The sequence below is a fragment of the Pseudophryne corroboree genome, chromosome 7 (assembly GCF_028390025.1).
Source record: "Pseudophryne corroboree isolate aPseCor3 chromosome 7, aPseCor3.hap2, whole genome shotgun sequence".
NCBI classification, from domain to species: domain Eukaryota; kingdom Metazoa; phylum Chordata; class Amphibia; order Anura; family Myobatrachidae; genus Pseudophryne; species Pseudophryne corroboree.
In genome coordinates this window covers 79,154,220-79,176,763 of record NC_086450.1, presented here as the reverse complement: position 1 = coordinate 79,176,763, position 22,544 = coordinate 79,154,220, and the positions used below count along the sequence as shown (strand labels likewise).

The 22,544-nt window shown below is 48.4% G+C and overlaps 1 protein-coding gene across 1 annotated transcript in view; it reads right to left on the bottom strand.

The window, feature by feature from the left end:
* Nucleotides 1–22,544, bottom strand: part of CWC22 (CWC22 spliceosome associated protein homolog) — a 225,285-nt gene that overhangs the window by 3,032 nt on the left and 199,709 nt on the right. The window contains exons 17-18 of the mRNA XM_063933337.1: nt 14,889–14,990; nt 14,658–14,809 (exon numbers count right to left, since the gene is read on the bottom strand). Coding sequence (XP_063789407.1) covers nt 14,658–14,809; nt 14,889–14,990 — 254 coding nt within the window. The remainder of the gene's footprint in view (nt 1–14,657; nt 14,810–14,888; nt 14,991–22,544) is intronic.

Genomic DNA, 22,544 nt, shown 5'->3' with positions numbered 1-22,544 from the left:
TCTGCTCTCTAAACAATCCGTATAAAAAGCCACGGTGATCTATGAATTAGGAAGAACTTTTACTTTGATTTAATTTCTGGATCCAGCAAAATAATGAATTTAATAATCCCATATTTAGCATAACTTGATGGAAAAAATGCATACTCCAGCATTTCCTCCCATTGTCTATGCTTGTAAAAGCTTCAGGATCCCAGATATGTCTCGCAATACAAGAGTGCAGTATCTAGAGCAGAGGTTCTCAAACTCGGTCCTCGGGGGCACACACAGTGCATGTTTTGCAGGTCTCCTCACAGAATCGCAAGTGAAATAATTAGCTCCACCTGTGGACATTTTAAAATGTGTCAGTGAGTAATTAATACACCTGTGCACCTGCTGGGTTACCTGCAAAACATGCACTGTGTGTGCCCCCGAGGACCGAGTTTAAGAACCTCTTATCTAGAGCCTAGTAGATGCATTTGGAAATCAAACTGGAACCAGAAAACGTATTTCTCATGGGTATATTCAATTGAAGTCGAAAGCTGCCGTCTGTCGAATCGTGATTCGACCTATTCATTATAACCCAAAATTTTTCGCCAAGTCGATGAATTCGACATGTCGAAAAGCACGTGGATAGGCGGAATAGCTGCCAATCCACATGCTTGTGTCGAAAATGGGGCCAAAACAGACAGGTCCCCTTTTCGACCATCTTCGTCCGACATAAAAAAAATGTCGGACTGAGATTTGGGACCCAGAGGAGGAGAGGGGGGAGAACCGCAGGGAGACGGTGGACAGCCGCGGGCATATAGGGGAGATCAGCGCTACAGCGCTGCAGCAGGATGTCACACAGCCGCGCCGCTCAAGGCAGCATCCACCCGGCTCCAGCAAGTGAGGTAACGCTTGCTGGAGCCGGGTGGACACTGCCGCGAGGTCGGGCGGCTGAATGACATCCTCCTGCAGCGCTACTGTAGCGCTGATCTCCTCCGTCTGCTGGCGGCGATCCCCGCTGGTCTCCCAGTGGCTCCCCCCCCCCCCTCTGGGTCCCTCTTCTCAATTCGACTTGAAAAAGTCGAATTGAGATGAGATTGAATAGGGGTTGTTGGATCCATTCCGACAAATGCATGTCGGAATGGATCCGACGCTAATTAAATATACCCTTAAGCATAACCTTTTTATAGATGTCCTATGTATAGAGCAAAGGACCACTTACAGTTTTCGGCGAGTGCTCGGGCACAAAACAAAATATTGGTTCGTACACTTGTCCCAGAGTGGGTTTTAGTACAGCGCGATATAGGTTATTACGCAATGACATTAGAATACTTGAAATTTTCAAAACCAGCTCCATGCAGTAAAAGGGTTAAACTGAGAGCCAAGTACAATATGGCTTGTCCTAAAAGTAGACGAAGAAACCAGAAATGCACACCGCATTCAGCCATGACACCAGATGTACCTCTCTAGAATATAACTAATATATTGGGTGATGTGAACGTCTACTGGTTGGGATTGATATGCAGACGGTCGGGATGCCGGAGGACAGAATACAGACTGTGGCATCCCCATGGTGAGAATCCCAACAGGGGCAAAGTAAGTACACTTATCCTTAAGCCAATGCCCCTCTAACCCTCCCTTCCTGCAGCCTAAACCTAACCATTCCCCCGCAGCCTAACCCACCCCTCCGGTGGCTAAAACTAACCCCCTCCTGCGGCTCACCTGTAAGACAGCCGGGCAAATGCTCGATCGGGATCCCAGTGCCAGGATTCAGAGCAGTGTCGGGATTCCGGCGACAGTATTTCGACTGTCGGGATCCAGACCGGATCCCAATGTGGACAGCAACCTAACCTTTCTAAGATGCTCAGATTGTGATGTTTTGCTCATCCCCCCCCAAACCCCTTTCTGATAAAATACCCCCTTTTTGGCAGTCTGAACAAAAGAAAACCAAGACATCTGTGGAATGTGTTAGGAACAGAGTTGGCAGAAGATAATAAATCAAAATCAAAATGGATATCTCCTATATAATAGCCCAGATCTGTGACTTTGTGATTCATTTGCTAACGCTGGGCGGAGTCACAAAACTGGGCGGAGTTAGTCAAATGAGTCACAGATCTGGCCAAATCTATAGGAGACTAGGAGCAGAAGCAGATAGTATGGGCATGGCACAGGCAGGGATGCATACCTCCCAGCTTTCTTCAGGCAGGAGGGACACACACACACACACACACACACACACACACACACACACACACACACACACACACACACACGGCGAAAAGGGGGCGTGGCTTCACGGGAGGGCCCCCGTTTTCGTCAGTGAGGGGGCTTGCCCAGCGCTCTGTGAGCTGCTGGCATGCCCCCAGTGGCTGATTATGAGTCCGGGGGGCCCAGGGCACTTGAGACAGGGTAGCCCTATATCATTGCTGTGCCTGCTATGGGGTTGGGGGCGTGGCCTAATCGCGCCACGCGAGGCCACGCCCCCTTATGCAAATTCCAGGATTTTTTTTTTAAATTGAATTTTGGCCCCTCAGCTAGGGCTAAATCCAGAGGAGGTGGTCGCTCCCCCCTACACACCCGCACAGGCAGAAGAAAGCAGGGAGACTGCTGCCTCCCTGCAACACCACAGACCTGCCAATACGCAGCAGCATGTGCTGACTGTAGCACATTGCTGCTGCTGTTACTGGCAGGACGGGGGAGCTTCTGAGCTGGGACAGAGCTACTCGAGCCGGGGAGACCCCTAAAACTGTGGGGCCAACAGTACGTAACGCCTCCCCCCCCCCCCCCTTAATCCGGCTCTGCTGCTGGAACCCCCCCTTAATCCGTACCCCCTGATGCCCCCTCTCCCTCTGTCTCCACTATTCACCGCTGCTCTGCTAAGCAGAACAGCGAGTACAGGAGCTTTCCAACTGCCCCCCGGGTGAGACAGCGGGACAGACCCCAAAAAATGGGACTGTCCCGTGAAAATCGGGACATTTGGGAGGTATGGGGGTGTGTGAGGGGGTATGCCGTACAGACAGACGGGCACCGGCTCACTGTGTGCTTGACCCCCCCACATCAGCATACTCAGCAGGGTCTCTCTGGCGCGGAGGAGCGTCACTTTCTGGCACACTCCACGCTTCTTAGCTGCAGTTTTGTGGGTCACCAGCCACTGTGCAGGTTCCGTACTGCCTCTGTTATCTCCAGCCCCGGCAACCCCACCGCTAGCTGCAGCGCTGCCACCCGCAGTGAGGTGCGCCCAGCTCCTTCACACACTTTAGCCGGCGGGTAGCGCTGCAGAAGTCCGAGCTGCTTGCAGGCTCTGACCCCCTCCTCCCTCCAGCCGCAGCGTCTCCTGGGAGCTAACCAGTCACTCCCAGTCTCACCTTACCACAGTGCCCGGCAGCTGCGCGAGGTCTACGGTGTGTGACTGAGGAGGGGGGGAGGGATGCGGACGGGCAGAGGAAGCAGGACTTCAGCCTAAGAGAATCAGCCATGCCAAGTCTCCACCAGCAGCAGATCCCAACAGGTTGGAGTGGAACAGCAGCAGCCAGCAGCAGTCAGAGCAGTGACTCCGGTAAGACACATCTGTCTGTCACCACTGTTTTGTCCCTAATACCAATCTCTCCCGTGCCCTGTGTTCTGTCATGTCCCTGTCACCCCTGGCCTTGACCTGCCACCCTTATCCTGGCCCTTTCACCCTTATCCTGTCCCTTTCACTCTTATCCTGGCCCTGTCACCCTTATGCTGGCCCTGTTACCCCTATCCTGGCCCTGTCACCCCTGTGCTTGCCCTGTCACCCCTGTGCTTGCCCTGTCAACCCTATACTGGCCCTGTCACCCCTGTCCTGGTCCTGCCGCCCCTACCCTGGCCCTGTCACCCCTATACTGGCCCTGCCATTTCTGTCCTGGCCCCGTCGCCCCTGTCCTGGCCCCGTCGCCCCTGTCCTGGCCCCGTCACCCCTGTCCTGGCCCCGTCACCCCTGTCCTGGCCCCGTCACCCCTGTTCTGACCCTGTCACCCCTGTCCTGGCCCCGTCAACCCTGTTCTGACCCTGTCACCCCTGTCCTGGCCCTGTTACTGCATACCCTCCAACTACCTTTTTGGCATGTACAGTACCCGCAGCACCTCCAGACCTCTCCCCAATGCACCACACCTCCGCACCTTCCCCTCCACCACATGCGGCACTCCACCCCTCCCCCACATGCTGTGCCTCCAGACCCCCTACACCACCCGCGGCTCCCACTCCTCCGCCCCTTCACCACCCCCAGCACCTCCAGGCCCCCTCCACAATTCACCCCCCTTATATGTCTCCCCCCACACCTGCCCCCCTCCACCCGCAGCATCTGCAGACACCCTCCTCCATCCGCGGTCCCCCCCTCACCCACCCCTCCCCCACCAATGGCACCCCAGCACCTGCCCCTCCACCACCTGCAGCACCTCCAGACCTCCTTCCCCATCCGCCGCAACACCCGTACCTGCCCCTCCCCTACCCATGGCGCCTGCGGACCCCTACCCCACCAGCGGCACTCCCGCCCCTTCCCATCCCACAGCACCTCCGGAACCCTTCACCCATCCACAACATCCCCACACCTGCCCCTCTCCCACCCATGGCACCCCTGCCCCTCCCCCACCTGCAGTGCCTCTGGACCCCTCCCCCATCTGCATCCCCCACTCCTCTGCCCCTCCCCCACCCGCAGCACCTCCCGACCCTTCCCCATCCGGGCCCCACCCCCACTTCCGCCCCCCCTCCAACCGCAGCATCTACAGACACCATCCGCAGTCCCCCCCGCACCTGCTACATTCTGTACATCGTGCCCTGCAGGTGCTGTTCACGCCGTCGCAAGGGGCTGCGCCTCCTTCACCATCGCACGCCCTTTCATTGTGCAATATTTAACCACTAACAAAGGAATGCAGGTAATACTCCATATAATACAAATATTGAACCCCAGAAAGGCATGCAAGGGTTAAGGGGGCGTAGCCCCTTGCGACGGTGTGAAGAGCGCCCGTAGGGCGCGATGAAGCACCTAGTTTAGAATATTTGCTCAGTCTCATTAACAACTTATTTGGATGCTTTACATGACAACAGATCAAGGATTAAAATCCAAATAACACAACTTCACCGTTACATGGCGGCACAATCAGGTAAACAATGACATCTCCATAAAACTCAATGCACAGATGTTGTGCGGAGAATATAAGTTTTCAGGCCCTGACACTTTAATGTAATGCACACAATTCCCAACAAGAACATTACTTGAGCAACTAATTATTTCACTGCGCTTAATGAGCTGAAACTGAACTCCAGGGAAAGTTATTACTGCATGATCCTAATAGATAAGTCAAAATCACAGAAATAAACAATGCTAATTGAGGGAGATTGTTCAGCTTATGCTACTTCTGTACATAAAAAGAGAAGCTCTAGTCTAAAACAAATATTTCCAAATGTTAGCAAAGTGCAGGTACCTCCTTATAAAGATGCATACACACTTGCCGAGAAAATGAGCAACGTCGCTTATTTTCTCCCTTCCTGAGCGACGTCGCTCAGTTTCTCCAACAAATGACAAAACTCTAAAAAACAACAAAAGCAAAGACAAAAATACCCAGATAAGTAAATTTGAAATCTTACTCTACTGTTCACTTCCGAATTTTACGGGTCTATAGCTGAGCAAAATAATTTTTTTGGTACACAAAGTAAGCATTGCATGGCTATTATTCCACAGCTGGGTATCTAGCAGCAATGCTAGTCAAACCTTAACATCTTTATTTCATTCTAGTGCTATAATGAATGGGTGATATGTTTTATGTTCATGGGAAGAGGGAAGATGATATCGCGCCTTCTCACTTATGAATCATCATTTATCGTTTCTTAATCCACACTACAATTGTTTAGTCAGTTCTTATAGGAAGGGATTGCCTGAACCACCAGTTTATTTGAACTCAACAGATACTAAGGGGGAAATTTACTAAGCAGTGATAAGAGCGGAGAAGTGAGCCAGTGGAGAAGTTGCCCCATCAACCAATCAGCTGCTCTGTATCATTTTATAGTATGCAAATTATAGATGTTACTTCAGTGCCGATTGGTTGCCATAGGCAAGTTCTCCACTGGCTCACTTCTCCGCTCTTATCACTGCTTAGTAAATGTCCCCCTTAAACACAATTTCCATGGAATTATTTGGAAGCTAATAAACTAATGGTAGTGTCCTGTTAACCGAGCACATACAGACAGGCAGATCAGACAAGAACAACAAGGCAATTATACAACCCACCTAAAAACCACAAAAAGGACATTAACCTCTTTAATCAGATGTATAGATATTATTGTTCATATTTTCCAATGTACATGGCAGTTTCCAAAAATGTTGACGTCTCAGTGACCATATAATAATAAGTGCCCCTTGTCACATGTCAATAGTTTGGTACTTGGCTGTAAGGACAGCCATAATCTGATGGAACCAACAAGACTGATGGGCAGCAGTGCCCGTGCTCGCTGAATGGGGATAAATTATTGACGCTAATTAGCCGTCTGCCAATTCAGAGAACTGATATTCATCAAAGATAAGATGGCAAATAATCAAATTATTACACAAGAGATAACCCAGATGTATTTCTCGTGTGTCCTGGCGATCTTGTATACTTGTGTACATCACACCAAAAGTTAAAATAATTTTTTTTTCTTTTTAAGATCCAGCTTAGTGACCGGGGAACCGGAGAACGTGCAAAGTAGGGTAACCCGGTTTGAGACAGCACAAATTACAACACAAGTCACTTTATTTCACTTTGCCTTTGGCACAAAATCAAGGTGACTGTAAAAGGACACCGCCGCCGCTGATAAAGAAAACATTACACTCGTTCGGCTCGGGTGTGATCATTTCATTGTCTACAGTCTGGCTCGTGGCTCGCTTCAAAACGCCTACTGAAACAGGCACGTCCAGAGATAATAAAATATACACAAGCAAATTACTAGCGGTTCCACAGATCACATGTAAGTGATCTAATGTATACCACATGTCTCTTCCCTAAATAATGATGATAACTGGAAGGAGAATTTGATGTAACATTGTGCTATTGAAGTATCATCCTTTCTAATGTGTCTGAAAACACAAAATAAGCATTCACCTGTACTCAACTCTAGCACAAAGAATGAAATAAAACGCAATACAGGTTGAGTATCCCATATCCAAATATTCCGAAATACGGAATATTCTGAAATACGGACTTTTTTGAGCGAGAGTGAAATAGTGAAACCTTTGTTTTTTGATGGCTCAATGTACACAAACTTTGTTTAATACACAAAGTTATTAAAAATATTGTATTAAATGACCTTTAGGCTGTGTGTATAAGGTGTATATGAAACATAAATGAATTGTGTGAATGTAGACACACTTTGTTTAATGCACAAAGTTATTAAAAATATTGGCTAAAATTGCCTTCAGGCTGTGTGTATAAGGTGCATATGTAACATAAATGCATTCTGTGCTTAGACTTAGGTCCCATCACCATAATATCTCATTATGGTATGCAATTATTCCAAAATACGGAAAAATCCCATATCCAAAATACGTCTGGTCCCAAGCATTTTGGATAAGGGATACTCAACCTGTATATACTAAAATGATTATATTTCGAGAGTCACACTGCTGATACAGATAAAGGATGATCTGATTTCCCAACCAACTATTTGTAATAGCAAATACTTATCAACTGGACTCACAGATTCAGACACATACGTACAGTACTGTGTGAAAGTTTTAGGCAGGTGTGGAAAAAATGCTGCAAAATAAGAATGCTTTCAAAAACAGAAGTGTTAATAGTTTATTTGTTATCAATGAACAAAATGCAAAGTGAATGAACAGAAGAGAAATCTAAATCAAATCATTATTTGGCGTGACCATCCTTTGCCTTCAAAATAACATCAATTCTCCTAGGTACACTTGCACACAGTTTCTGAAGGAACTCGACAGGGAGGTTGTTCCAATTAGACTGCACAAACATAATTAGAGGTGCTTTCATGCTGAGACTTTTAGTTCCACAAAGAAAGAAAAAAAAATGCAGATGCACACTCCATAGTACCAAGCGCTAATAAGACTAAATAGGATTTTAATACCTAACGGTAAATCCTTTTCTCTTAGTCCGTAGAGGATGCTGGGGATGCTTCAAGAACCATGGGGTATAGACGGGATCCGCAGGAGACATGGGCACTTTAAGACTTTAAATGGGTGTGAACTGGCTCCTCCCTCTATGCCCCTCCTCCAGACTCCAGTTATAGGAACTGTGCCCAGGAAGACGGGTATTTCGAGGAAAAGGATTTATCGTTAAACTAAGGGTGAGATACACACCAGCTCACACCACAAACACGCCGTACAACATGGCATTAGCAAAAAGTCCAGTCAACGGCAAAAACAAAATCAGCAACAGGCTGACCATAACTGAAACACAACCTTTGTGTAACACAAGCAATAACTATTAACAAGTACTGCAGATAGTGTCCGCACAGGGACGGGCGCCCATAATACCTACAGAGAAAAGGATTTACCGGTAGGTATTAAAATCCTATTTTCTCATACGTCCTAGAGGATGCTGGGGATGCTTCAAGAACCATGGGGTTTCTACCAAAGCTCTAGAACGGGCGGGAGAGTGTGGATGACTCTGCAGCACTGACTGACCAAACAAGATGTCCTCCTCAGCCAGGGTATCAAACTTGTAAAATTTTGCAAAGGTGTTTGATCCCAACCAAGTAGCAGCTCGGCAAAGGTGTAACGCCGAGACACCTCGGGCAGCCGCCCAGGATGAGCCCACCTTTCTGGTAGTATGGCCCTTCACCGATTTCGGTAACGGCAATCCTGCCGTAGAATGAGCCTGCTGAATCGTATTACAGATCCAGCGTGCAATAGTCTGCTTGGAAGCAGGAGCCCCAATCTTGTTGGTAGCCCACAGGACAAACAGAGCCTCTGTTTTCCTAATCTGAGCCGTTCTGGCGACATAGATTTTCAAAGCTCTGACCACATCGAGAGACTTCGATTCCGCCAAGTCGTCAGTAGCCACTGGCACCACAATAGGCTGGTTTACGTGAAACGACGAAACCACTTTTGGCAGAAATTGCTGATGAGTTCTCAACTCCGCTCTATCTGCATGGAAGATTAAATAGGGGCTTTTGTGAGACAAAGTCGTCAATTCAGACACCCGCCGTGCGGATGCCAAGGCCAACAGCATGACTACTTTCCAAGTAAGGAATTTAAACTCAACCTTACGCAAAGGTTCAAACCAATGAGATTGCAGGAACTGCAACACCACATTAAGATCCCATGGTGCCACTGGGGGCACAAAGGGAGATTGGATGTGCAGCACGCCCTTCACGAAGGTCTGAACTTCTGGAAGGGAGGCCAATTCTTTCTGAAAGAAAATAGATAAGGCCTTTGGCACAAAATCAAGGTGACGTTCGGCTCGGGTGTGATCATTTCATTGTGTACAGTCTGGCTCGTGGCTCGCTTCAAAACGCCTACTGAAACAGGCACGTCCAGAGATAATAAAATATACACAAGCAAATTACTAGCGGTTCCACAGATCACATGTAAGTGATCTAATTTATACCACATGTCTCTTCCCTAAATAATGATAACTGGAAGGAGAATTTGATGCAACATTGTGCTATTGAAGTATCATCCTTTCTAATGTGTCTGAAAACACAAAATAAGGATTCACCTGTACGCAACTCTAGCACAAAGAATGAAATAAAACGCAATATATACTAAAATGATTATATTTCGAGAGTCACACTGCATGATACAGATAAAGGATGATCTGATTTCCCAACCAACTATTTGTAAGTAAGGAATTTCAACTCAGCCTTACGCAAAGGTTCAAACCAATGAGATTGCAGGAACTGCAACACCACATTAAGATCCCATGGTGCCACTGGGGGCACAAAGGGAGATTGGAAGTGTAGCACGCCCTTCACGAAGGTCTGAACTTCTGGAAGGGAGGCCAATTCTTTCTGAAAGAAAATAGATAAGGCCGAAATTTGTACTTTTATGGAGCCTAACTTTAGGCCCGCATCCACACCTGCTTGCAAAAAATGGAGTAAACGCCCCAGCTGAAATTCTTCCGTAGGAGCCTTCTTGGATTCACACCAAGACACATATTTTCTCCAAATACGGTGGTAATGATTCGCCGTAACCTCTTTTCTAGCCTGAAGTAGTGTGGGAATGACTTCACTGGGAATACCCTTTCAGCTAGGATTTGGCGTTCAACCGCCATGCCATCAAACGCAGCCACGGTAAGTCTTGATACATGCACGGTCCTTGCTGTAACAGGTCCTCTCGTAGAGGAAGAGGCCAGGGATCTTCTATGAGTAATTCTTGAAGATCTGGATACCAAGCTCTCCTTGGCCAGTCCGGAACAATGAGGATTGCCTGAACATTTGTTCTTCTTATGATCTTTATCACCTTCGGAATGAGCGGAAGTGGAGGGAACACATAGTCCGACTGAAACACCCACGGTGTCACCATGGCGTCCACCGCTATTGCTTGAGGGTCCCTCGACCTGGAACAATATCTCTGAAGTTTCTTGTTGAGGAGAGACGCCATCATGTCTATTTGAGGAATTCCCCAACTTTTTGTCACTTCTGTAAAGACCTCTTGATGAAGACCCCACTCTCCTGGATGTAGATCGTGTCTGCTGAGGAAGTCTGCTTCCCAGTTGTCCACTCCTGGCATGAAGACTGCTGACAGAGCGCTTGCATGTTTCTGCGCCCAGCGAAGAACTTTTGTGGCCTCCGCCATCGCCGCTCTGATTTTTGTTCCGCCCTGGCGGTTTATGTACGCCACTGCTGTTACGTTGTCCGACTGAATCAAGACGGGCAGACCGCGAAGACGATGTTCCGCTTGCCGAAGGCCGTTGTAAATGTCCCTTAATTCCAGAATGTTTATGTGCAGACAAGCTTCCTGGCTTGACCATTTTCCCTGGAAATGTATCCCCTGTGTGACTGCTCCCCAGCCTCGGAGACTTGCATCTGTGGTCACCAGGATCCAATCCTGAATCCCGAACCTGCGCCCCTCTAGGAGGTGAGAACTGGGCAGCCACCACAGGAGAGAGATTCTGGTCCTGGAAGATAGGATTATTTTCCGGTGCATGTACAGGTGAGACCCGGACCACTTGTCCAACAGGTCCCACTGAAACACTCTGGCATGGAACCTGCCAAACTGAATGGCCTCGTAGGCTGACACCATCTTCCCCAGCAACCGAGTGCATTGAAGAACCGACACTCTTGCCGGTTTCAGAATCTGTTTTACCATGTTCTGCATTTCCAGATCCTTTTCCACTGGAAGAAAAAAATTCTGTAATTCTGTATCCAGAACCATACCCAAGAACGACAGTCGTGTCGTCGGAACCAACTGTGACTTTGGCAAGTTCAGGAACCAACCATGTTGCTGCAGAATTGTCAGTGAGAGCCTGACGCTTTTCAGTAATTGCTCCTTGGATCTGGCCTTTATCAGGAGATCGTCCAAGTACGGGATAATTGTGATTCCCTGCTTGCGCAGGAGAACCATCATTTCCGCCATAACCTTGGTGAAAATCCTCGGAGCCGTGGACAGGCCAAACAGCAACGTCTGAAATTGGTAATGACAATCCTGAACAGCAAACCTCAGGTAAGCCTGATGTGGAGGATATATGGGGACGTGTAAGTAGGCATCCTTTATGTCGACCGACACCATAAAATCCCCCTCCTCCAGACTGGAGATCACTGCTTGGAGAGATTCCATCTAGAAATTGAATTTTTTTTAGACAGAAATTGAGGGATTTTAGGTTCAAAATCGGTCTGACTGAGCCATCCGGCTTCGGGACCACGAACAGGCTTGAACAAAAGCCTTCCCCCTGTTGCGACGGGGGTACCGTGACAATGACATGATTTTGACACAGCTTTAGTATTGCAGCGCATACTACCTCCCTTTCTGGAAGAGAAGCTGGCAAGGCCGATTTGAAAAATCAGTGAGGGGGCACATCTTGAAACTCCAATTTGTACCCTTGGGCTACTATTTCTAGCCCAGGGCTACTATTTCTAGGATCCAGGGCCGAGCGAACCCAGATCTGACTGAAGAGTTGGAGACGTGCCCCCACCGGTGTGGACTCCCACAGAGGAGCCCCAGCGTCATGCGGTGGATTTGGTAGAGGCCGGGGAGGAGTTCTGCTCTTGGGAACTTGCCACAGCCTGTGACCTTTTCCCCTTTCCTCTTCCTCTCGTAGCAAGGAAGGAAGAGCCTCGTCCTTTTTTGTATTTATTGGGCCGAAAGGACTGCATCTGATAGTGAGGCATTTTCTTTTGTTGTGCAGGCACATAAGGTAGAAATGATGACTTACCCGCGGTAGCCGTAGATACCGTTAAACGGCAGAAACTCCATAGTCTTCTTAGAATCAGCATCAGCATTCCATTGATGAATCCACAATGCCCTCCTAGCCGAGACTGCCATGGCATTGGCCCTTGATCCAAAAAGGCCAATATCCCTCGCAGCTTCCTTTAGATAGGCTGCAGCGTCCCTGATATGACCCAGTGTCAAGAGCACGCTATTCCTGTCCAGGGAATCTCTCTCAGATGAGAAGTTATCTGCCCACTTTTCGATAGCGCTACTCACCCATGCTGATGCAACGGCAGGTCTGAGCAGCGTATCTGTAGTGACATAAATGGATTTTAGTGTATTTTCCTGCTTACGATCCGCAGGATCCTTTAGGGCTGCCGTGTCAGGAGACTGAAGCGCCACCTTTTTGGACAGCCTCGATAAAGCTTTGTCCACCGTGGGGGTCGACTCCCACTTATCCCTGTCACCAGAGGGGAACGGATATGCCACCGGAATTCTCTTGGGAACCTGTAGTTTCTTGTCAGGATTTTCCCAAGCTTTTTCAAAAAGCGCGTTCAGTTCATGAGAGGGAGGAAACGTTACCTCAGGTTTCTTTCCCTTAAACATGCAGACCCTAGTATCAGTAACAGCAGGGTCTTCCGTAATATGTAATACATCTTTTATCGCCACAATCATGTACTGAATGCTTTTAGCCAGTTTAAGATTCAATCTGACATCGCTATAGTCGACACTGGAATCCGAGTCCGTGTCGGTATCTGTATCCGCTATCTGGGTAAATGAATGCTTCTGTGACCCCATGGGGGTCTGTACTTGTGATAATGCATCCTCCTGGTTCTGAGACTCAGATTTATTTAATCTATTATTCAAGCGAGTCATGTTTGCATTCAAAACACTCAACATATTTACCTAATCAGCCGTCGGCGGTGCCGACACGGTCACTCCCAAAGTCTTTTCTGTCCCCCCTCCAGCCTCCTCCTGGGAAGAGCACTCAGTCTCAGGCATGTCGATACACGCGTACTGACACCCACAACCACACTTGGGCTATAGGGGACAGACCCACAGCAAAGCCTGTTAGAGAAACACAGAGGGAGTTTTGCCAGCTCACAACCCAGCGTCTATCCCGGTACTGAAATTATTAAACAATGCCTCAGACCTGTCAGCGCTTATATATATATATATATATATATATACATACATATATATATATATATATATATATATATATATATATACATACATATATAAAAATCAGCACCAAAATACTGTGAACCCCCCCCCCCCCCCCCATTTTGCACCATGTTACTTGTACAGCAGTGTAGGAGGTCAGGACCGGCGTCTCTGCAGCTCTGTGAAGAGAAAATGGCGCTGATTAGAGCTGTGAGGGCTAAGCCACGCCCCCTCAATGGCGCGCTTCAGCCCCGCTATTTTTCTAATTTTTTATACTGGCGGAGGCCTGGTTTTTAGTGCCCAGGCACTGTAAGCCTCTTTTGACAGATTATTATTGAGGATTCATGCTGCCCAGGGCGCCCCCCCCTGCGCCCTGCACCCAGCAGTGCGTGTGCGTGGCCGCTGTGCGGTACCTCAAAGCCATCACTGAAGTCTTCTGATCTTCTTCTAGTCACCCGTCTTCTGACTTCTGGCTCTGCAAGGGGGGTGACGGCGCGGCTCCGGGAACAAGCATCTAGGCGTACCTAGCGATCAGACCCTCTGGAGCTAATGGTGTCCAGTAGCCTAAGAAGCAGAGCCTTGAAACTCACAGAAGTAGGTCTACTTCTCTCCCCTCAGTCCCACGAAGCAGGGAGCCTGTTGCCAGCAGGTCTCTCTGAAAATAATAAACCTAACATAAGTCTTTTTCTGAGAAACTCTGGAGAGCCTCTCAGTGTGCATCCAGTCTCACTGGGCACAGAATCTAACTGGAGTCTGGAGGAGGGGCACAGAGGGAGGAGCCAGTTCACACCCATTTAAAGTCTTAAAGTGCCCATGTCTCCTGCGGATCCCGTCTATACCCCATGGATCTTGAAGCATCCCCAGCATCCTCTAGGACGCATGAGAAATAATATTGACCTCTGCAATCTGACAAGTAAAACTGAGGTGCTTGGCATGCTTTTTAGCAAAACAATACTGGCCCACCAACCAGCCGTCCAGGTTGCCTCGTCTCTAGACCTTGTTGTTGTATAAATAAAAAGTTTCCCTTCTATATCAGAGGACTAGACATTGATAGATTATATTTGTATAGCTCTTCAAAGCAAGGTAAGTGAGGGTGAGTGACATATTTATCACTCACCCGAATCCTTACTTGCATTATATACCATATAATTAGTTTTTCTTTTGCGATTGCTTACATATTTTACATAACAAATACCTGAGTCGCTGCTGGAGCTGGACGAATCGCTGTCGCTAGACGAGCCGGAGTCCGAGGAAGACTCTGAAGATGAAGAGTCTGATGATTCCACATTTTGCTTCTGGGTCATGATTATTTTCTGTGCATTCTTCAAATGCTCTCGGAGTTCATCCCTATGTATAACAACAAAAGACCCTAATTAAAGTATATAATATTTATAGCCTGTAAGACGATATTCAAACATTATCTTACGTGAGTCCTCCGAGGCCAATTGAGGTAAAAAAGTTGATGGCAAAGCGAGTGTTTTTCGGGTTGTCCATTGGAAGCAACCCTTCAAAGAACGGTTGGAGGGTCCTGAACAAACAAGATGATAACCGTTATCAATATCAATAATGATGTATTTCCACGCATATAGCTTCTGGCTATAAAAGGGCTAGAGCAACAGAACATATACTGTACATGCATAAGAAACCTGATACTCTGACTGATTAAACTGATAAACTGATTACAACTGAATTCATTTATAAAAAAAAAGGCTCACCTACGCTAGACAGAATCAAAGCAAGCTTTATATTGTCACTGGGCCATTCATCCAAGCTACGGTAGTGTGGAAGGATTGATGCACTTAAAATAAGAATTTACTTACCGATAATTCTATTTCTCGTAGTCGATGCTGGGAACTCCGTAAGGACCATGGGGAATAGCGGCTCCGCAGGAGACTGGGCACAAAAGTAAAGCTTTAGGACTACCTGGTGTGCACTGGCTCCTCCCCCTATGACCCTCCTCCAAGCCTCAGTTAGGATACTGTGCCCGGACGAGCGTACACAATAAGGAAGGATTTTGAATCCCGGGTAAGACTCATACCAGCCACACCAATCACACCGTATAACCTGTGATCTGAACCCAGTTAACAGCATGATAACAGAGGAGCCTCTGGAAAGATGGCTCACAACAATAATAACCCGATTTTTGTAACAATAACTATGTACAAGTATTGCAGACAATCCGCACTTGGGATGGGCGCCCAGCATCCACTACGGACTACGAGAAATAGAATTATCGGTAAGTAAATTCTTATTTTCTCTGACGTCCTAGTGGATGCTGGGAACTCCGTAAGGACCATGGGGATTATACCAAAGCTCCCAAACGGGCGGGAGAGTGCGGATGACTCTGCAGCACCGAATGAGAGAACTCCAGGTCCTCCTCAGCCAGGGTATCAAATTTGTAGAATTTAGCAAACGTGTTTGCCCCTGACCAAGTAGCTGCTCGGCAAAGTTGTAACGCCGAGACCCCTCGGGCAGCCGCCCAAGATGAGCCCACCTTCCTTGTGGAATGGGCTTTCACAGATTTTGGCTGTGGCAGGCCTGCCACAGAATGTGCAAGCTGAATTGTACTACAAATCCAGCGAGCAATAGTCTGCTTAGAAGCAGGAGCACCCAGCTTGTTGGGTGCATACAGGATAAACAGCGAGTCAGATTTCCTGACTCCAGCCGTCCTGGAAACATATATTTTCAGGGCCCTGACTACGTCCAGCAACTTGGAGTCCTCCAAGTCCCTAGTAGCCGCAGGTACCACAATAGGCTGGTTCAGGTGAAACGCTGAAACCACCTTAGGGAGAAATTGAGGACGAGTCCTCAATTCTGCCCTGTCCGAATGAAAAATTAGGTAAGGGCTTTTATAGGATAAAGCCGCCAATTCTGAGACACGCCTGGCTGAAGCCAGGGCCAACAGCATTACCACTTTCCATGTGAGATATTTTAAGTCCACAGTGGTGAGTGGTTCAAACCAATGTGATTTTAGGAACCCCAAAACTACATTGAGATCCCAAGGTGCCACTGGAGGCACAAAAGGAGGTTGTATATGCAGTACCCCCTTGACAAACGTCTGAACTTCAGGAACTGAAGCCAGTTCTTTCTGGAAGAAAATTGACAGGGCCGAAATTTGAACCTTAATGGACCCTAATTTTAGGCCCATAGACAGTCCTGTTTGCAGGAAATGCAGGAAACGACCCAGTTGAAATTCCTCTGTAGGGGCCTTCCTGGCCTCGCACCACGCAACATATTTACGCCAAATACGGTGATAATGTTGTGCGGTTACATCCTTCCTGGCTTTGATCAGGGTAGGGATGACTTCATCCGGAATGCCTTTTTCCTTCAGGATCCGGCGTTCAACCGCCATGCCGTCAAACGCAGCCGCGGTAAGTCTTGGAACAGACAGGGTCCCTGCTGGAGCAGATCCCTTCTTAGAGGTAGAGGCCATGGTTCCTCTGTGAGCATCTCTTGAAGTTCCGGGTACCAAGTCCTTCTTGGCCAATCCGGAGCCACGAGTATAGTCCTTACTCCTCTCCTTCTTATGATTCTCAGTACCTTGGGTATGAGAGGCAGAGGAGGGAACACATACACTGACTGGTACACCCACGGTGTTACCAGAGCGTCCACAGCTATTGCCTGAGGGTCCCTTGACCTGGCGCAATACCTGTCTAGTTTTTTGTTGAGGCGGGACGCCATCATGTCCACCTTTGGTTTTTCCCAACGGTTTACAATCATGTGGAAGACTTCTGGATGAAGTCCCCACTCTCCCGGGTGGAGGTCGTGTCTGCTGAGGAAGTCTGCTTCCCAGTTGTCCACTCCCGGAATGAACACTGCTGACAGTGCTATCACATGATTTTCCGCCCAGCGAAGAATCCTTGCAGCTTCTGCCATTGCCCTCCTGCTTCTCGTGCCGCCCTGTCTGTTTACGTGGGCGACTGCCGTGATGTTGTCCGACTGGATCAACACCGGCTGACCCTGAAGCAGAGGTCTTGCTTGGCTTAAAGCATTGTAAATGGCCCTTAGTTCCAGGATATTTATGTGAAGTGACGTTTCCAGGCTTGACCACAAGCCCTGGAAATTTCTTCCCTGTGTGACTGCTCCCCAGCCTCTCAGGCTGGCATCCGTGGTCACCAGGATCCAGTCCTGAAAGCCGAATCTGCGGCCCTCTAGAAGATGAGCACTCTGCAACCACCACAGGAGAGACACTCTTGTCCTTGGGGACAGGGTTATCCGCTGATGCATGTGAAGATGCGATCCGGACCATTTGTCCAGCAGATCCCACTGAAATGTTCTTGCGTGGAATCTGCCGAATGGAATCGCTTCGTAGGAAGCCACCATTTTTCCCAGGACCCTTGTGCATTGATGCACTGAGACCCGGTCTGGTTTCAGGAGGTTTCTGACTAACTCGGATAACTCCCTGGCTTTTTCTTCCGGAAGAAACACCTTTTTCTGGACTGTGTCCAGAATCATCCCTAGGAACAGCAGACGTGTCGTCGGAATCAGCTGTGATTTTGGGATATTTAGAATCCACCCGTGCTGTCGTAACACTACTTGAGATAGTGCTACTCCGACTACTAACCGTTCCTTGGATCTTGCCCTTATCAGGAGATCGTCCAAGTAAGGGATAATTAAGACGCCTTCTCTTCGAAGAAGTATCATCATTTCGGCCATTACCTTGGTAAAGACCCGGGGTGCCGTGGACAATCCAAACGGCAGCGTCTGAAACTGATAGTGACAGTTCTGTACCACAAACCTGAGGTACCCTTGGTGAGAAGGGTAAATTGGGACATGGAGGTAAGCATCCTTGATGTCCAGAGACACCATATAGTCCCCTTCTTCCAGGTTCGCGATCACTGCTCTGAGTGACTCCATCTTGAACTTGAACCTTTGTATGTAAGTGTTCAAAGATTTCAGATTTAAAATAGGTCTCACCGAGCCGTCCGGCTTCGGTACCACAAACAGCGTTGAATAATACCCCTTGCCCTGTTGCAGGAGGGGTACCTTGATTATCACCTGCTGAGAATACAGCTTGTGAATGGCCTCCAATACCGCCTCCCTGTCGGAGGGAGACGTCGGTAAAGCAGACTTTAGGAACCGGCGAGGGGGAGGTGTCTCGAATTCCAATTTGTACCCCTGAGATACCACCTGAAGGACCCAGGGGTCTACCTGCGAGTGAGCCCACTGCGCGCTGAAATTCTTGAGACGTGCCCCCACCGTGCCTAAGTCCGCTTGTAAAGCCCCAGCGTCATGCTGAGGACTTGGCAGAAGCGGGAGAGGGCTTCTGTTCTTGGGGATTTGCTGTCTGTTGCAGCCTTTTTCCCCTTCCTCTGCCCCGGGGCAGAAATGAGGAGCCTTTCGCTCGCTTGCCCTTATGGGGACGAAAGGACTGCGCCTGATAATACGGCGTCTTCTTATGTTGAGAGGCGACCTGGGGTAAAAATGTGGATTTCCCAGCTGTTGCCGTGGCCACCAGATCTGACAGACCTACCCCAAATAACTCCTCCCCTTTATAAGGCAATACTTCCATATGCCGTTTGGAATCCGCATCACCTGACCACTGTCGCATCCATAACCCTCTTCTGGCAGAAATGGACAGCGCACTTACTCTTGATGCCAGTCGGCAAATATCCCGCTGTGCATCACGCATATATAGAAATGCATCTTTTAAATGCTCTATAGTCAGTAATATACTGTCCCTGTCTAGGGTATCAATATTTTCAGTCAGGGAATCCGACCAAGCCAAACCAGCACTGCACATCCAGGCTGAGGCGATTGCCGGTCGCAGTATAACACCAGTATGTGTGTAAATACATTTTAGGATACCTTCCTGCTTTCTATCAGCAGGATTCTTAAGGGCGGCCGTCTCAGGAGAGGGTAGAGCCACCTGTCTTGATAAGCGTGTGAGTGCTTTATCCACCCTAGGGGGTGTTTCCCAACGCGCCCTAATCTCTGGCGGGAAAGGATATAATGCCAATAATTTTTTAGGAATTATCAGTTTTTTATCGGGGGAAACCCACGCTTCATCACACACCTCATTTAATTCCTCAGATTCAGGAAAAAATAAGAATTTACTTCCCGATAATTCTATTTCTCATAGTCCGTAGTGGATGCTGGGAACTCCGTAAGGACCATGGGGAATAGCGGCTCCGCAGGAGACTGGGCACAAAAAAGTAAAAGCTTTAGACTAGCTGGTGTGCACTGGCTCCTCCCCCTATGACCCTCCTCCAAGCCTCAGTTAAGATACTGTGCCCGGACGAGCGTACATAATAAGGAAGGATCTTGAATCCCGGGTAAGACTCATACCAGCCACACCAATCACACCGTACAACTCGTGATCTGAACCCAGTTAACAGTATGATAACCGTAGGAGCCTCTGAAAAGATGGCTTCCAACAATAAACAACCCGATTTGTTTGTAACTATATACAAGTATTGCAGACAATCCGCACTTGGGATGGGCGCCCAGCATCCACTACGGACTATGAGAAATAGAATTATCGGTAAGTAAATTCTTATTTTCTCTGACGTCCTAGTGGATGCTGGGAACTCCGTAAGGACCATGGGGATTATACCAAAGCTCCCAAACGGGCGGGAGAGTGCGGATGACTCTGCAGCATCGAATGAGAGAACTCCAGGTCCTCCTCAGCCAGGGTATCAAATTTGTAGAACTTAGCAAACGTGTTTGCCCCTGACCAAGTAGCTGCTCAGCAAAGTTGTAAAGCCGAGACCCCTCGGGCAGCCGCCCAAGATGAGCCCACCTTCCTTGTGGAATGGGCTTTTACAGATTTTGGCTGTGGCAGGCCTGCCACAGAATGTGCAAGTTGAATTGTACTACAAATCCAACGAGCAATCGTCTGCTTAGAAGCAGGAGCACCCAGCTTGTTGGGTGCATACAGTATAAACAGCGAGTCAGATTTTCTGACTCCAGCCGTCCTGGAAACATATATTTTCAGGGCCCTGACTACGTCCAGCAACTTGGAGTCCTCCAAGTCCCTAGTAGCCACAGGTACCACAATAGGTTGATTCATGTGAAACGCTGAAACCACCTTAGGGAGAAATTGAGGACGAGTCCTCAATTCCGCCCTATCCGAATGAAATATCAGGTAAGGGCTTTTATAGGATAAAGCCGCCAATTCTGATACGCGCCTGGCTGAAGCCAGAGCCAACAGCATTACCACTTTCCATGTGAGATATTTCAAATCCACTGTGGCAAGTGGTTCAAACCAATGTGATTTTAGGAACCCTAAAACTACATTGAGATCCCAAGGTGCCACTGGGGGCACAAAAGGAGGCTGTATATGCAGTACCCCTTTGACAAACGTCTGAACTTCAGGCAGTGAAGCCAGTTCTTTCTGGAAGAAGATCGACAGGGCCGAAATTTGAACCTTAATGGATCCTAATTTTAGGCCCATAGACAATCCTGCTTGCAGGAAATGTAGGAAACGACCCAGTTGAAATTCCTCCGTAGGGGCCTTCTTGGCCTCACACTACGCAACATATTTTCGCCAAATGCGATGATAATGTTTTGCAGTTACATCCTTCCTGGCCTTGATCAGGGTAGGGATGACTTCATCTGGAATGCCTTTTTCCTTCAGGATCCGGCGTTCAACCGCCATGCCGTCAAACGCAGCCGCGGTAAGTCTTGGAACAGACAAGGTCCCTGCTGGAGCAGGTCCTTCCTGAGAGGTAGAGGCCACGGGTCCTCCGTGAGCATCTCTTGCAGTTCCGGGTACCAAGTTCTTCTTGGCCAATCCGGAGCCACGAGTATCGTTCTTACTCCTCTCCTTCTTATGATTCTCAGTACTTTTGGTATGAGAGGAAGAGGAGGGAACACATATATCGACTGGAACACCCACGGAGTTACCAGAGCGTCCACCGCTATTGCCTGAGGGTCCCTTGACCTGGCGCAATATCTGTCCAGTTTCTTGTTGAGACGGGACGCCATCATGTCCACCTTTGGTTTTTCCCAACGGTTTACAATCACTTGGAAGACTTCTGGATGAAGTCCCCACTCCCCCGGGTGGAGGTCGTGTCTGCTGAGGAAGTCTGCTTCCCAGTTGTCCACCCCCGGAATGAACACTGCTGACAGTGCTATCACATGATTTTCCGCCCAGCGGAGAATCCTTGCAGCTTCTGCCATTGCCCTCCTGCTTCTTGTGCCGCCCTGTCTGTTTACATGGGCGACAGCCGTGATGTTGTCCGACTGGATCAATACCGGTTGACCCTGAAGCAGAGGCCTTGCTTGACTTAGGGCATTGTAAATGGCCCTTAGCTCTAGGATATTTATGTGAAGAGACGTTTCCATGCTTGACCACAAGCCCTGGAAATTTCTTCCCTGTGTGACTGCTCCCCAGCCTCTCAGGCTGGCATCCGTGGTTACCAGCATCCAATCCTGAATGCCGAATCTGCGGCCCTCGAGAAGATGAGCCTTCCGTAACCACCACAGGAGAGATACCCTTGTCCTTGGAGATAGGGTTATCCGCTGATGCATCTGAAGATGCGATCCGGACCATTTGTCCAGCAGATCCCACTGAAAAGTTCTTGCATGGAATCTTCCGAATGGAATCGCTTCGTAAGAAGACACCATTTTTCCCAGGACTCTCGTGCACTGATGCACTGACACTTGTCCTGGTTTTAGGAGGTTCCTGACTAGCTCGGATAACTCCCTGGCCTTCTCCTCCGGGAGAAACACCTTTTTCTGGACTGTGTCCAGAATCATCCCTAGGAACAGTAGACGTGTTGTTGGAATCAGCTGTGATTTTGGGATATTTAGAATCCACCCGTGCTGACGTAGCACTACCTGAGATAGTGCTACTCCGACCTCTAACTGTTCCCTGGACCTTGCCCTTATCAGGAGATCGTCCAAGTAAGGGATAATTAATACGCCTTTTCTTCGAAGAAGAATCATAATTTCGGCCATTACCTTGGTAAAGACCCGTGGTGCCGTGGACAATCCAAACGGCAGCGTCTGAAACTGATAATGACAGTTTTGTATCACAAACCTGAGGTACCCTTGGTGAGAAGGGTAAATTGGGACATGGAGATAAGCATCCTTGATGTCTAGAGATACCATATAGTCATCTTCTTCCAGGTTCGCG